Below are 16933 nucleotides of genomic sequence, written 5' to 3'. Positions count from 1 at the left end.
GTCTAAATGGGAATGGGGTGGGGTGATTGAAGTGAGTGATGCTTGGAAAGGACCACGTTGTGACAGCTTAAGGGCCATACCTGTCCTGTATAGGACTTGGCTAACTCAGGAATAGCTTTATCCTTCAGGTTGCTGACATTCAGATTTCCGTATGTCTGTAAAGTTTTCAGATTGATTTTCCCATGATGACAATTATAAGCCAATAGAATGATAGCTAAAGCCAACATCACATTACATGACTTCTAGTCGCAGGGGATGTTAAACTCGATGGGTCATCTTGTCACCTGAGTATGTCAATTTATATGAGTAGAAACTGTTGGGCATGTCGAATTACGCAACTGCGTGACGACCTCCTGGCACAGTGACACACATTCAGAGTGTCACAAGCTCGCACCCTTTTCTGATAGACAATAACAGGCCAAAAAAGCCAATGTGTTACGAATGTTTTCCAGGTACTGTATATTATAATCACTGTCCTTTTTTTTTTCCCATTCTGTCATGGCACATAAAACATGAGACATCAGACTGACAAGCCTCCCAAAAACCTCTTTTCCTTATGCCTCGTCACTGCATTATATGTGTTGTACTTTCAGTTCGGCAGGCACACACAAAGCCCACAAATACGTCTAAAGACAAAATCAAAACTGTTTAATTATTCTTTTTTGGTGCGTTACAGACTAGTTGAAGTGATTTGTTGAGTATGTCACACAACACAACTGACATTCCGGGAATGCGCCATGATGGCCTCTGAGTTGCTAAGATTATGTAAATGAAGTCTACGAGTGAAAATCACTGGAAAAGTCGTGTAATGTGACAAGGCCTAAAGAGTGGAAATCAAAGCCATTCGACATCCAGCCATTTTCTAATCTGTTTTTCCAGTTCAGGGCAGTGGGAAACATGCAGGTTTGGTTAGCTGTCAGCATTGAACTGGCCCTGTGTGTGTGTGTGTGTGTGTGTGCCTAAGTGGGCCCTGTCCATAGCAGGTACATTTGAGAATGTTTAGAGGGAAAAAATGTAAAATATTCTTTCCCTGATCTTGTTATCTGCAATTCACGCTTGAAGCCTAAACCACGTCTATCCTTGAAATGGATGCCAGCTCATCACAGGGCACACTGACTAGGACAGACCAGAGTTGCCAAACTGTCTAGCCTGCATGTCCCTGAGATGTGGGCAAAAGACTGGAGTGCCTGGATAAAGTAACACAGACAGAAGAAAACCAAATTAAAGTCCACGCGGCGTGTGACTGGGCATTGTGATTCGGCACTGCTAACCATTTTGTTTTTTTATTTTCCCCTTTAATTTTATAATTGGGCTCCTCTCAAAGCTGCTTGTTTTAAACAAGAGAACAGCATCGACATAGACTTCCTAGACTTCCGCAGGTGACACATTCCTTTCATTTTGTATTTTATGACATTTATTCCTGCCAGACATTTTCAAATGTACTTTAAAGGCATTTTCCGTGTAAGTGGGAGTACGCTTATGAGATGCAGATCCGTTTCTGCAGCCTATTAAAGGCTGTCCTGTGTATTTTGGTCTGTTCATCTGTCATCTGACAGTTTAATTTGGTTACTGGATGAGCTCCAAGTGCAATTTTTTCTTTTCCTCCAGAATACCAGTAAAATAAGCAAGTGTCTTATCACCTGATGTGGTCTTATCCATTATGGTGTCCTTTTTTTAGAAGCACACATCTTTCTTGGCTCTCTAATTAAAACTTGCATTACACGGCTTTAGTATTCAAACTGGGCATGATGCGAGTTACAAAGCAATCTGAAGGAGGCTGGATGCGGAGAAACAGACAGATTGGACTTGTCAGCTTTGATCGTTTACTTTTCATTTGCCGGGCTCCACATTATACAAGCTGCAGAAAATGGAAGTTAGACCGGGATTCTTGGCTGTGACGATGAGTTTACTGTGACAGTCCTCCTTTACAGGAATATAACAGGTGATAAATGAGTGCTCTACGCGCGCAGACTAACACAATTTACGTCCAAGCTTATTGGTAGCCTGAGGGTCCTCAAAGGCTTGTGCCAGACAAACCTGTGTGGTCCATCAGCTGCCCATTCACCCTTTCTCTGAACCTATAGAGGATGCCCAGATGGTTGAAGACATCCTCATTAGTCCCATTCTCTAAATGCCATCCAAGTGCTCCTGACAAAGACATACAGTACGCATCTTGAAGACCGTTAAAGGGCTGGTCCAGAAAGAACTGTTAACCTTTGGATATTGGCCACCACGATACTCTCCAGCTAGCCTGCTAGAAGGTGACGCTCTGCTCTACAGCCTGCTGTCACCTGAACAAAGCTAGACATGTGATTTGGATCATGTTCTTTGATTTCTCCAGTGGCCTTAATATCCACCTTGTCCAGTTGGTAAATAAGTTCAAGGTGATGTAGGTAGAGCATCCAGGACCGTGGATTGTCTAACAAACAAGAGCCCAGTTGTGAAGCTCCAAGACTGTGTAGTGGAGGTTGGTGGTTAGCAGCATGGGGGCATCCCAGGGAACTATCTTGTTTTCCATACTCTTGACCCTTTACGACACCCATTTTAAGTACATTACCAATTTATGTCGTCTATAGAAGTTGTCACATGACTCCTCCATTGTATGCTGCATGGAGAGTGGAGATGAGTTGCATTACAAAAGGCTGCTGGAAGGCTTCCTCGTGTGTTGCAGGGGATATTCTACCAGTCATCAGCAGACAGTGCACTGTGGTGGTCAGCTGGGGGAGTAAGGCCAGATGTCTAAGTAAACTAGCAGGGAAGGCCAGCTGGATTACAGGACTGATCCTGGACTCTGTGGAGGCAGTAGCAGAAAAGGAGGATGAGGACGTCATGGCTAATGCTGCCTATCCATGCCTTCTTCATCTTGTGTTGTCCTGAAGCACCATTAGACATCTGGTGTGTTAGGAGGTGCTGCTGGGACTCTAAAGTCACCATACCTTTGTTAACCTGGCCAGTTAGAATAGACGACTTTCACAGAGATGGTCTTCCTTTACATTATTATACCAGTGCTTAATTCTTGGTTTTGCACTCGTGTAACTGTTTGCACATTGGTTTTTAGTTATTAACACTGAAGTGAATGTGACATGGAGTAAAGCGTGAAGAAGCACAACAAATGGCATAGGGTTTTGGGAGGCTTTGTTTTGCACATTTCTAAACAAAATGTCTTTGAAATAGGTTTTTATATAGATTAATTTTTTTTTTTTTTACCATTGCTTTTGCTGAATACAATTTATTAATCATAACTGTGGTTATAATTATGGGTCTTCAGTGATAGTATTGTAGGGCTACAAGATCTCAGGACATGACTGTGATTTTGAAAGGAGAATGTCTAAAAATGATAATGTGATGGCCGATTTGCCCAGACTGCAATAATTAATTAATGGACGGATATTGCTGAGCTCCATTTTCGAACCACTTTATTTTCCTTTCTCTTTAAATGAATCTGTGTCTTCATGTGTACTCTTCATGTAATCCAGTCAGTCAATGTCCAACCCGCTTAGTCCTGACCAGGGTCGTGGGGGTGCTGGAGCCCATCTCAGCAAGCATAGGGCACAAGGCAGGAACAAACCCTGGACAGGGTGCCAGTCCATCTTAGGGCTTAACACACACACACACACTAGGGCCTATTTAGTGCCGCCAATCCACCTAACCTGCGTGTCTTTGGACTGTGGGAGGAAACCAGAGCACCTGGAGGAAACTCACGCAGACACGGGGAGAACATGCAAACTCCATGCAGGGTGGACCCTGGTCTCTTTGCTGTGAGGCAGCAGTGCTACCACTGTGCCAACGTGCTGCCCATATGCAAACAGTAATATGCAGAATTTGTATTTGTATAATAATAATAATAATACTTTGCATTTTTATAGCGCTTTTCTCACTACTCAAAGCGCTCAGCAATTGCAGGTTAAGGGCCTTGCTCAAGGGCCCAACAGAGCAGAGTCCCAATTGGCATTTACGGGATTCGAACCGGCAACCTTCTGATTGCCAGTGCAGATCTCTAGCCTCAGAGCCACCACTCCGCCGTTTATGAACTTGTTGCAGTGCTCTGCGCCTGCACTCGGTCAAGAGGAGCGCTATACAAAACTAAACTGAATCGAACTGAACAAGTACAAGGTATAGCCAGGTGGAGTTTACCATTCTAAGAAGATGTCCAATAGTGGGGGCTGTGCAGAGGTGGGCTAGCATGGGGTGTATTCCAGCGTTCATCCCAAAACGGCTGTCTGCTTAAGAGATGCCTGCAGACAGATATGAGCAGCGCTCTCATTTGGTTTGCTGTAACTGTTCCACAGATGAAATCAAAGTGTCAAGTAATATTCCTATAGCACCCTTTTATGTGCCACCAGGCAGAAATTCATTGTGTCATTCTGAGTGGAGAATCAGGGAAGCAAAAATTGGTACAAGATTTGAACAAAAAAAAAAAATCCTGTGATGTGAAGCAAATGAAACGGTAAAACATTTTCAATCCTCTGCATTGTGCATCACTGTATTTGTATCGGTCGCCACTTTGCTGTTAAATGAAATGGTCAATCTTTCTGTGTTTGAAGTTTTAAAAGATTTGTGTTCCGTATGAAAAAGGGCAGTGAACAGGAGCACGTCTATCATCCTGTAGCCTGCTCTTGAGCAGCTGTGATTCGGGATTACCTGCAGGCTCTTATGCTTATCTTCCGTAAGTGGAACTTGAAGCAAAAGGTTCCTTAAGAGCCGCCTTTACACCTCTGCACCTCTCCTGTTGTGTCTGTGCCCATCCCAGTGACATCCTCATTGTTGCGTTTTACCTTACAGTGCCTGACTACCAGGAACAGGATATTTTCCTGTGGAGAAAGGACACAGGCTTTGGATTCCGAATTCTTGGAGGCAATGAACCGGGAGAGCCTGTAAGTACAAGAGGTGTGAACGGGAGGTGGTTTGTTAGTTTAGAGGTTGGAGGTGTGTGCAGCTAAAGTGAAACTGAAATCCAGAATGGGTCTATTTCTTTTGTTTTTTTGGAGGATGCAAGTGGTCATTTACAAATATTAACATTTCTGGGACAGTAAAGAATGTTCTGCCAGTGCCCTAAAATTCCATTATAAGTCTGCTCTGCATCAGTTGTACAGGTATTGGCCATTTATGACAAATCAGACATCATTGTGGGTCTCTTTATTATTTTATCTCGGTTAATTTCAGATTAAAGGTCTGCTAACCTAATCTAATTTAATTTTTCCTTTGTCATTTTGTAAAAGTGTGTAAACCAGCTTGAGCTAATGCTGATATTCATTGCATTTGTGCCTTTTTGTCACAACTGGCAGTACAGAAAACAAGAGTTTGTGTCCCCCATACTTCAGTCCTGTAGAATAGGCCTCTCTGCCATATATGCACTCTCATTTTGTTCCAGAAACGATCCCACACTTGGGCTGCATATCGTGATCTTTTCTTGCAGTTGCCACTTCTCATTCAGAAAATAGACTTACAGTCTTTGGATCGTCCTCTTAAATGTGCCACTGTTGGCACTAAGTGATTTCTACCTGCTGTTCAGGCAACTTACAATTTCTGCCCAAAACTTTGATAAAGTGTCCTCTTTCACAACACAATTCTCATACTTCACCATAGCTGTCCAGGAAAGATGGACTGAAACACTTGCCGAGTATATGAACGGGTCAGTCATGAGGACAACTCAATGGATTTTGGAAAGACTGGAGCCACCAGTGTCTGAAAGAGCAGTGTTCATATAGTTACCCAACTGCTGTTGTGGGGTGAAGTGGAATAAGGTATAATGATGGACCAAGAATGAGCTCCCTCAAACCAGGCAGTGTCCATAACATCTAGCACATGACACACAGGATGATTTGCAGCAATGTGACATAGTACTGTTTCTAAGAGGACCACCATAAATTAACCCAGTCGGGGTTTGAGTGAGATTCAGTACTAGCTGGTGAACTAACATACACATTAAGTCTGCTGTACTGGAGTTTCCTCTGGCTAGAATAAGTGCCATATTGTTCCATTTAAGTTGATTCTTAGGTCACGTATAGCGTAGGGATTAAGTGGTGAACCCCACAGTCAAAAGGTCTGAGGCTGTGGTCTTGCTTTGAATGTCCTCTGATAGCCAATCAGAAAGCACTGAGGTACAAGTGATGCAGTATTTAGCCAGGCCAGGGGGCTTCATTACAGGAGAGTAAACCTGTATTTAACTTCATAATAATGCAAAAAAAGTTCAAGTGGTAAGAAGCAATATACATAATCTGATGAGTTCTGTTGTTTATATATTTTTCAATATTTTCTTTTTCTTATGTAAAATGTAGATCTACATTGGACACATTGTGAAGTATGGTGCTGCAGATGAGGATGGACGCCTCCGATCTGGAGATGAGCTAATCTGTGTGGATGGCACAGCAGTGGTGGGCAAGTCGCATCAACTTGTTGTTCAGCTCATGCAGCAGGCTGCCAAGCAAGGACATGTCAACTTAACTGTTCGACGGAAGACTGGCTATGCAGGCAAGTCTCCCGTTTTCATTCTGACACTTTGGACTAGTAGACGCCAGTCTGGATATTCCTCATTGAGGCTGTGGTTTACATACTGTACATCTTTGTGATCTTTTGATTTGGCAAGGAGTCTGTCCTTGGCAGTTTTGATATGGCGGTGCAGCCAGAGAAGCCCGGTTAGATAAAGTGTTCACATTGTTTTGAAAAGTGGGTCGATGAGACTTGACCGTGCTTGAACCACACCAAGAGCAAGAACATAGAGTGGCACTGCAATGATCAGACTTGCCATGCACAATCATACTACTTTCTAAATGTGCTTTTAACTTTTTTTTTTTTTTTGTCTTTTGTTAAATCTTGTGAAAAACATATAGTAGCATCTTTAGCAACAAATGGAAAACAAACCATTCTTGACAGTGTATGATAACCTCCTAAACTACCGTTTGGTCCTGTTGATCTTTTTATTCTTCTGCAGTAGCAAAAGGTGAAAGTGAAGTCCCAGCCTCCCCTGCATCCTCCCATCACAGCAGCAATCAGGCGCCGTCACTGACTGAGGAGAAGCGCACCCCACAGGGCAGCCAGAACTCGCTCAATACAGTGAGCTCTGGGAGTGGCAGCACCAGCGGCATTGGCAGTGGAGGTGGTGGAGGGAGTGCCGTGGTTAGCAGTGTCCAGCCGTATGACGTGGAGATCCGACGTGGAGAGAATGAAGGCTTTGGCTTTGTCATTGTGTCTTCAGTCAGTCGGCCAGAGGCAGGAACCACTTTTGGTAAGTCGAGCTTTCCAGTTCATAAGTTATGAGCATTGCAAAGCATTTCACTCAAGCACACTGTTTTACTCCAATTACACAAAACACATTTTCTGTATATCACACTATTTGAGACTCTTTTCTTACAACACACAGCCCCTTCTTGACAGAATTGTGGTAGGGAGACATTGTACTGCACATGGGGAGCTAGGTATTGACTTGGAAACAGTTATCATTCATGTGTAGAAAAAACATCTTAATTTTACTAAGAACAGTTTGGTTCATACTTTATGACTAAAAAGTGGCAAAATGTCCCATTGTGACTGACCAGCTATTTGAAAATATGCACTCAAGTGTTCACCTCATTAGGTCAGCTTATCTTATCTAGGCCTGGGTGGGATCTCCTCCTCCTTCCTGGACAGCTTCAGTTGTTCAAGGCATCGATTCAACAAGGCGACAGAATCATTTTATAAGGAGTTTGGTTTAGTCCAACTCATCCCATGGGTCCTGTATTAAACTGAGATGTTGGAGCTCCGCACACCACTGAAGCAATCTGAAGTCACTGTCATGCTGGTGGGATTGGCTTAAGATGAGAAGTGCTCTTCATGTGGTGCATTACCATTCTGAAAAGGGATAGACTGTGGCCGTAAGGAGATTGCCAACAACAATGCCTATCTATGCTATGGCATTCAGTTGATGCGGTTTGTATTAAGTACCCAATTTGTGCTAAGAAATCATTCCTTACAGGAGTGGGATCCGTGGATTCATTCTGTTTATGTTCAGTTCTTAACTCTGCAATCTTCATTTTGTAGCAAAAACCATGATGTGTCAGCAATATTTTTCAGTCATCAGTCACCCCATTTTGGTAATCTTATGCTCACTGTAGCTTCACCTTCCTGTTATTAGCTCTGAGGACTGGAACCCATCTTCAGTTGCTGTTGCTCACCCACTTTAAGGTTTGATAGCGTGGTGGGTTTAGAGTTTCTTTTCTGAATGCCACTGTTGTAAAAGCTGTTATTTGTGGTCTTTTTTTTAGCCTGAATTAACAAGTTGCTTTCACTCAGAAGGTGTTTTTTGTATTTATCACACCCTTTTTTGGTGGAAACTGTAAAGACCATAATGTATGAAAAAGCCTGGAAGGACAGCAGGAAACACAAAGTCTGACACCACCAATTATACCACGGTCAAAATCACTTGGATCACGGGCCATTCTAATGTTTGGTCAAACAACAGATAAACCGCTTGACAGTATCTGCATGCTGTGTATAGCGCATTTGCTGCCATGTAGTGTTCTGTTTTGGAGGAGTATGCTAATTGCTGTAATGAAAAAGCGGACCTAATAAAGTGGCCATTGAGTGTATTTCAATGTATTCCAGATATTTTATATGAATTGTGGGTGTTTATCAAGGCATACGTAGTGCTTCTAACACCTGACATATCAGTTCAAATTCATTCAGTTTCACAAATAGCCATTGGAAATACCTTGAATCTGTGGAATAGCTGTGTCGTTAAAACAAGCACCTTGTGAAACTTCTGATAAATACTCCACACTTTAGGTGATTAGGAGTTGATGAGCCATGTTAGGTTCAACTATGTTCTTATGTTATTAATTCTGATTTCTTGCTGAGAAAGAGGAGATCCAAACTTTAAAATGCAATACAATAAAGGCTAGCTTGCTGGCATATTATTTGGCACTACTGCCTCAAAAGTCTTGGCCTCACACATTTTTATGGCCATGCAGATATACATACATTACCAAACCCGTTTAATTCAATTCAGAGTTGTGAAGGGATGGAGCCTAACCAGACAGCATTGGGCACAAGGCATCAATCGGCTCAGGAGACGTTGCTCTATTACAGGGTCTGCTAATGCACACACTCGCACAAGGCCAGTTTAGAATCACCAGTTCCCCTAAAATGCATGTCTTTGGGAATGTGAGAGGAAATGTGCAAAGTTTGCACAGACAGCCACATCCCAAATACGTACACATTATGTTGACTGGTGACTCTGTCTTAGGAAGAGTTTTCAAGCACAATTCTTACTCCACATATCGGTGACACTTTACCAGTCACTCACTGCTTGTCACATACCTCTCCTTACTTGTTGCTCATTGTACATCACTTGTCATTCCCCACTACTTGCTTGTCCACTCATCACAGATCACTGGTCATATTGTATTTTCAGCTTTTTCATTAAGACCAATCACAGTTGAATAGTGGGCATAACGGTGGGGTGGGGTTAAAAACAAACTAAGCAATCTATAGCTTCCTTCAGTGACATAAATAATGACTCTGTAATCATCAGAAGTAAAGCCATGAAAAATGAACACTTCTACAGACGTTAAAGGTACTTTTTAAAGTGTCAATTGGAAAAACAAATAAAGCTGTGTCATATAATGCTTCTGTCTTTTTGCCAAGTACTTACACTTTAAAATGATTTACATTTTAATGCTAAAAATCCTTGTAGCTACATTGAGCAATGTCTAGTGTGGCTGTTGTGCCACATTTGATTAAAATGATGCCTTTGATTGATATCTGAATAAACCAACGATAGTGCGTACACCACTCATGTACCTAATCCCATCCTGCCCCTCCGGGGTGTCACACCTGCTCCCTGAATATAATTGGTTATGATATTGAAACAAAAAGGCTGGGGGCAAAAATAAAAAGTAACAAGGGAGAAATGGAGAAGAAGAAGTGATGTGTGATGAGACATAAAGGAGTAGTGATTAGTGCCAAGTAAGGAGTGTTGAGTGGCAAGTGAGTAGTGAGCTGTGACAAGTGAAAAAATGATCCTTGATAAGTAAAAAAAGTGATGCACAGAAAGTAAGCAGAGAGGCGAGATTTGATTTGAGTGTGAAGTGATAAGCAAAAGAATGAGCTGTGACTTGAGAAAAGTGACAAATGACACCGCGCATGGAGTAATACCGATGCCTGATGGTGAGAGAAATGAAAAACGACAGAGTCCTAAAATAGATACCATCTGGCTAAAGCCAAGTGATTTTCGACCTGTGTGCCCTGTAATGGTCCCATCTTGGATTGGTCTCTGCCTTACTCCCAGGGGGGCTGCTTCTGGCTGCCTAAAATAAATGGGACTGGAAACAAGATGGGTGAATAAGTAACAGTATGTCCTGTACATACACACTGATATATACAGTAGACACACAAACACTTCAGTGAACACAATGTTCATTTATATTTGTTGTCTTACAGTTACACACTCAAAGTGCAGTTTTTTAAGCCACAGTTTTTGTTAATATTATGAATATTTGTCACTAATTGGTGCTCTCTGCAGCTTCCTAATACCCTGCATGGCAGCTGTATGGTGTTCATCTAAACCTTTTCTGTGTGGTCACCCTGTACTTTCCCTTTGTTGCTGTCTTTGGTGGTGATTTCAGGAACATTTTATAGATGGAATAAATGTTCTTCCTGGAAGCATGATTGGTAACTTATTGCTTTAGCAAGTGGCAGTAGCTCTCTTGGCCTGCCTTTCTTCACAGAAAGATGAAAACATTGGCAGGTATTTTTTTTTTAATATTTTTATTTTATTAAGACCTGGACATTGCCTTATGAATGTTTCAGAGATAAAGCAGGAGGGAAGCTTCAAAAACACGTTACCAGCTGATACTGTCCAAGAACGCATACCTTTGCTGCAGTCCTTTTACACAAACGTTTGCTCACTATGAACATCTTTAAGTGTATAAAGTTTCCAGAATGTGGAAGTGGCTGACTTTCTGCCCTTCAAGATGAATTCTGTTAGTGGTCTTACATCAGCTTTGTGACTCCTGTAATTTGAAATGATCCATACATAATTAATTAATACCAAACAGTTTGAGCAGTTGCAGAAGAACGACCTTTGAATTTATGGGTTTGGGCCTCACACTAGCAAGCAGCGTTTATTAGTTGTCAGTTTCTTTTGTACGTCCTGGTTCTGAGTATTTTAAGATTTTTGCTGTGTCTTTTTTATTGTTTCTACCATTTGCTTGTATAGATTTCAACAAATGTGCGTTTAATTAAATTTGCTCGATTGTCTACGTGCATATTAAGATCATCTTGCTATCAGAGGCAGTGTCCAGATCTTATTGCGTTAGACTCCATATTTCTGCCAATGTTTTTCCTTGTAAAACTAGGGATTTGGGGTGTCCTGTATGAGACTCGCTTGGTGGCTAAGTTAATTAACCCTTAACCTTCTGTTTCCCCTTTCCTTTCCTTTTCTTTTTCCCATTTCCCCCTATGTAAAAAATCCAATATATGAATGAATCAATCTATCAAACAATCACAAATATTGGTTCAAAAGCTGGAAATGCATGTGTGGCCATGCCTCACAAAATAGGTCGGATAATTGAGGGGAGCCCTGCAGACCGCTGTGGGAAGCTGAAGGTGGGAGACAGGATCCTGGCTGTCAATGGCTGCTCCATCACCAACAAGTCGCACTCTGATATTGTCAACTTAATCAAGGAAGCAGGAAACACTGTCACGCTGAGAATCATCCCGGGCGATGGTAAGTTCATCTTCATTTTTCATTTTCTTCTGTTTATTTAGTGATAAAGATAACCGTTCGAGGGCTCTTGAAACTATTCCCACTAGCAGCAATAATGGAATTACATTTATTTTTATTCTAAGTTTATTATTTTGGAAACTTATCTGATTTTGAGCTTTTCTTTTGCATAGAAATTTTCATTTAAATGGTGATTACATTTGAGTGTGCTTTTATTGTATGGTAGATTAGAGATAAGAAAAAGGTGTAAGGCAGCACAGTTTTTACATGGCACTTTTACCAAAGCAACTGTATGTGTTAAGAAACAGTGGCATCTTTCCTCATTGTCAGTTAAACTTAATCTTAAATAGGACCATTAACTACAATCACCATCAAAAGGACTTTACAAAGTAAAAATGATTAAAATGTGTTATTAGACTAAAATGCATTAATAAAATAAAATGTGAATTATTAGAATGAGAGGACGTGTGTAGAGGGACATTAAAATGGCTTGAAAAAGAATTGATATCATGAGACCAGAGCAGTGTCCAAATAGGAGTAGGTGGTATAATAAATAAAAGTATGTTTATGTTTAGCACAGCTCACATCAGATAGTCTATTATTATTATTATTATATGTAGGATATGCACATTGTTGAGTATAAGAGTCCATTTTGCAGAGTTAATATTGAAGATATGGCTCTAGAAAGCACTAGTGAAGCGGCAGGTTTTTGGCCTCTTTCCTGTTGTTCTGTTCCCATTGACAGAGCCTCTCAAATGGATGTGTGATAAATGCTGTGGCATGACATTCTCTAATCTCCATTTCAGGGGTCATGAGAGATTATCTCTATAAAGTATGAGCCACACAACTGAAAGAGCTTTTACAAGGAGTTTTGTAGGCAACCTTTTGGGCAGCTAGGGGTCCAGTGTGAAAGGCTTTAGCTATTTTGCAAGGTGATATGGTGTAAGCAGCATTGAGGGGTATTCTAGGGTGCTGATGTTGACAGCTTTGCGGAGTTTTCCAGGGGATTCTTTATCTGACAGAACCCTATTCTACTGGCACCAGTTAAGGTTTCATTTGTTTCCCCTCAGTACTTTATAAACTACATTTGATACTGATTGTGAAGACAGAATGATAGGAATACAGACATGGAAAAAACAGTAACAAAGACTTTCATATTGGACTAGTCATGCTGGGCCGGACGTGACTCTCAAACAAGAACACACATTTGAGGACAACGTGTTAAAAAGTTAGTACTGAATAGCAACAAAATCCAGAACTGCAAATGCTACACCAGCAGGGTTTCTTCTTAAAATACTTGCCCCTAGTTCCTCCAGTCCGTGCACTTTAAACCACCAGGGTTCAGGGAGACAGCAAAAGAAGCTGAACCGAACTGAGAGAAAATAAAAAATGAAAAGCCGAAGTTGCTGTTATCAATCCAGAAACTCAGTAGCACAAGGTAACTGAAGCTTAATGATTAATCTGTGCATTTTAATGAGTGCTGCGACAGAAAAGACCACTACTTGGCTGTAAATGTTTGAGAAATGCTACTGTTTGCTACAATCTTCAGTTTATTTTTGACTATTGCATCAATATATGGCTTAAAAGTGAACAGAATCTAAATAAGCATTGTGGTCTATGGATATGCTATGTGTTAAAACACCGCAGCTATTCTGACAGGCTGTGTTTGCATTAATGTCAACTTTCTTTAATTATTGGTTTAGACGTGCATTCAGAAGGCAGATGCTGTGCAGGCTTATCAAGTTTCTGTTGGCGTCGTTGATTTGGGTGTGTTGAGTACTGAAATCTGCATCTCCTGTGGCTCCCACCCAATTTTGAGCAAAAATAAATAAATAAATGTATAAAATACATCTGACTCAGCAAGAGTAGTATTGGACAAGAGGCAATTGGGACAGATGTCACTGAATGAATTGGAGATGTACATCATAACAGGATTATTTGACAGATTTCAATATTCACTCAGATAAAATGAACCTTATGGGCTACACTGGACAGCCCAGGAAAACCTGTGCTGTACCATTAGTTATTAATTGATGAAAAGTTTGCTTTCCTCCAAGCTGTGATGTCACAAGGGCTATCATCAAGCTTATGTATACAGCGTCTGTATACCTAAAGTGATTTTTCATGTTTAAACAAAGGCATTTCCCAGGCTGATTTACTTCTAGATAATTAAATGTTTTGAGTAGAAGTTACTACTTTTACAAGATGGCCGATCTTGATCATGGATTTAATTGTGAAGTATTCAAAAATTGCCTGACTATTAGCCGCCCAGTAAATCGGTACTCTGTTCATTCAATTTCTGTTTTTCCTGTTGTATACTCATTGCATTCAGAAAGCAAGCTTGACTTTGCTGCTAGAATTAATGAGCTCGTAAGTGTTAGGCTGGCTCTGAAGGCCTGATGTGCTGCTAGCCATTTGTGCATTAATTGCTGTAATGTATCACTGCTAGTTTATGTTGTAACGTCACTGTCTCGGCTGTTACATACTTATTTTAGAGATAAGGACTTCAGCGCAGGAAGGTTTGTTTGAGCAAGAGTTTGCGTTCATGAAGATTGCAACAACCCACCAATCTCTACCAAGGAATGTTAGAGGAGGTTATTAACAGTAGCTGGTAAAGAACATGTCCAGAGTCGGGCCTGTTTTGGGTTAGTTTTGTTTCACCTATTTACAGTAAGGTCTGCTGTTCATATGTGGTTTACTCCAGCATATTTCCAGACTTGTTTTTTGTTTAGATATTTTGTGTTTTCTTTAACCACTGCGTCCATGGTTTTAAATTCTGTGCTTTATATTTATTTATTCAATTGAAGAAGCCAGTCAGATTCCTTATGGTCAGCGAATAATACAGAAATCAAAGTCAAAGTGAACTTTATTGTCATCTCAACCATATACAAGTATACAGATAGACGAAATTGCGAAGCTCAGGGTCACATGACGTGCAAATAATAATTTAAAAATAGAATTAAAATTTAAAATTTAAATTAAAATTAAAATACAAACAAGACAAGACATTGTGCAAAGACAAGACAAAGAAGTAGCAGCAATATTGATGTGTAAGATATGTAATATAATAAATAAATAATAGATATAGATAATACAGAAATGATCAGTGTATGATTATAGTTGTTTAAGACGTGTGTAAACAATGACAGGTCAGAATGTTTCACAGCAGAAGGATAATAAGAGTGTCAAATCCTTAAAGGTCAGTATGAGATTTTCAGTTCCTGTCTACCTGCACACTCGTCTTTGCAGGACAGTGGCTTACATGTATAAAAGTTCTGTTTTTAGAGGTGGTTGAGGCCTTGTGGAAGGTCCCAGGGAGCAGCCTGGTGTTAAGGAGTCTAACAGCTTGGGGGTAAAAACTCTCCTGCAGCCTGGCAGATCTGGTTTTGATGCTGCAGTATCTTCTCTTGGATGGCAGAAGTGTGAAAAGTCCATGTGAGGGGTGTAGATAGATAGATAGATAGATACTTTATTAATCCCATGTAAGGAGTCCTGCACAATGCTGTGTGCCTTGCGGACACTGCATTTGTAAAATATGTCCTGTAGTGAAGGGAGAGGCACCCCAATAATGTTCTCTGCTGTCTTCACTATCCTTTGCAGGCGCTTGCGGTCGGATATGTTGTAGTTGCCATACCAGACAGTGATACAGCTGGTCAGAACACTCTCAGTGGTGCCTCTGTAGAACATGGTGAGGACGGAAGGGGGAAGACGTGCTCGCTTCAGCCGCCTCAGGAAGTGTAGTCTCTGCTGGGCTTTCTTGATAAGTGATGAGGTGTTATGTGTCCACATAAGTTCCTCAGTTATGTGCACACCGAGGAACTTGGTACTCCTAACAGTCTCCACATCTAAACCTGTAAAATCTAAATACTGTAACAATTGGAACAGAAGTTCTTTATTTCTGTAATTGACAGTGCCTTGCAGTGTAGAGGTGTTTATATCATATTAGACTACAATATTATATGTGAGACATGATTACAGGAGTATAAACTATGTAAAATAATGAAAGTAATATAAAATTATAAAGGTTGTGTGTATTTAAATAAGTGAACGGAAGTGTGTTGCTTGTTTATTCATATTGTCTGTTTTAATGATGCTGAGCACACATTACATGGCTTAGTTTGAGGTCAGGACAGGAACGTCCTGCAGCAGTATAAGCTGGTGACAGGAAGACTACCATTCTGTCGTGTCTGACATCTTACTGCCTTTTAATAAACAGGCCGTTAGGACTTTCAGAAGTACCTGCTGGGTTAAACCCAACATGGGAGAGCTGATGCAGTGCTTGAGAACATTATTGGGCTATTTGAGCCTAAACCTAATTGGAGTAGGTGACATTTGTCTGGCTGGTTAACTATTCTCTCTTCTATTCTCATCCTTTGAGCGTTTTGTATACGGTGACTGGATGAAACACTAAATAAATAATCCTGTCTAAACTGATCATAAAATGGTGATGTGTTCAGTTTATGATTTTGCCTTCATGATGCTGTGATTTTAGAAGTAAAACATTACAGGACATTATTTAAATGGATTGAAATGAAGAGTGATGCTATTGCAAACTGTAATGGGCTGGTGCCCTGTTTAGGGTGGTTTTCTACTTTCTGTTAAGTGCTGTTGGACCCCCTTGACTCTGAAATGGATTTAGTGGATTTGAGTTTGTTACATTATGTGCTGTTGAACAGCATGATATTCTATGTTTCTGACTGTGAAGCTCTTGGGCCAGTAATGTCCTCAAAAAGAGCAAATATCTGTTTGTGTCTAGAGCAAAATCTTCTAGGGAGATTATTAGACTTGTGGTATTCTACAGTGCCGGTAACTGAGCTAAGTGTCAGTCAGTCAGATTAAATGATTCATTCTTGAGTTATGCTGTCTGCAGACTCCCATCCTGACACATGAAGACACATCACTGTGAAAGTGGTCTGACTGCCTCTGTCTAAAATGTGTACTGCAAATCCAAAGAAACTTGAACCTGTCACAGTTTTGTGCCTATATAAAAATAATTTGAGACAAAGATGGGGGTATGAACCAGTGGCACTAAGAATACAGAAGATCATTCTGTCATATGGTTGGCTCACCATGTGTATACCATATATGCCTCTATTTGAGCATGCAAACCACTAGTCCTGATAAAGATGTGGAGATATTTTCTGTCTCATAATTGTTGGCTTGTAGTTTTCCCAATAGAGTAATAATAGAGTACCACAGACAGCAGATTTCTTCATCTAAAAACCAAAGCTT

The 16933-nt window shown here is 40.7% G+C and overlaps 2 protein-coding genes across 6 annotated transcripts in view; both read left to right on the top strand.

Moving 5' to 3' along the window:
* The window catches only part of adamts9 (ADAM metallopeptidase with thrombospondin type 1 motif, 9), a 512150-nt gene that overhangs the window by 213693 nt on the left and 281524 nt on the right, over positions 1-16933 (top strand). The window lies entirely within an intron of this gene.
* The window catches only part of magi1b (membrane associated guanylate kinase, WW and PDZ domain containing 1b), a 297633-nt gene that overhangs the window by 260655 nt on the left and 20045 nt on the right, over positions 1-16933 (top strand). For all 5 annotated transcript variants that reach the window (XM_028824457.2, XM_051921186.1, XM_028824466.2 and 2 more), the window contains 4 exons: positions 4783-4874; positions 6279-6471; positions 6932-7225; positions 11501-11704. In XM_028824457.2, the coding sequence (XP_028680290.1) occupies positions 4783-4874; positions 6279-6471; positions 6932-7225; positions 11501-11704 (783 nt within the window). The remainder of the gene's footprint in view (positions 1-4782; positions 4875-6278; positions 6472-6931; positions 7226-11500; positions 11705-16933) is intronic.

This window comes from Erpetoichthys calabaricus, chromosome 18, assembly GCF_900747795.2.
Source record: "Erpetoichthys calabaricus chromosome 18, fErpCal1.3, whole genome shotgun sequence".
In the NCBI taxonomy this organism is placed as follows: Eukaryota; Metazoa; Chordata; class Cladistia; order Polypteriformes; family Polypteridae; genus Erpetoichthys; species Erpetoichthys calabaricus.
This window is presented reverse-complemented; position numbering and strand designations above follow the sequence as displayed.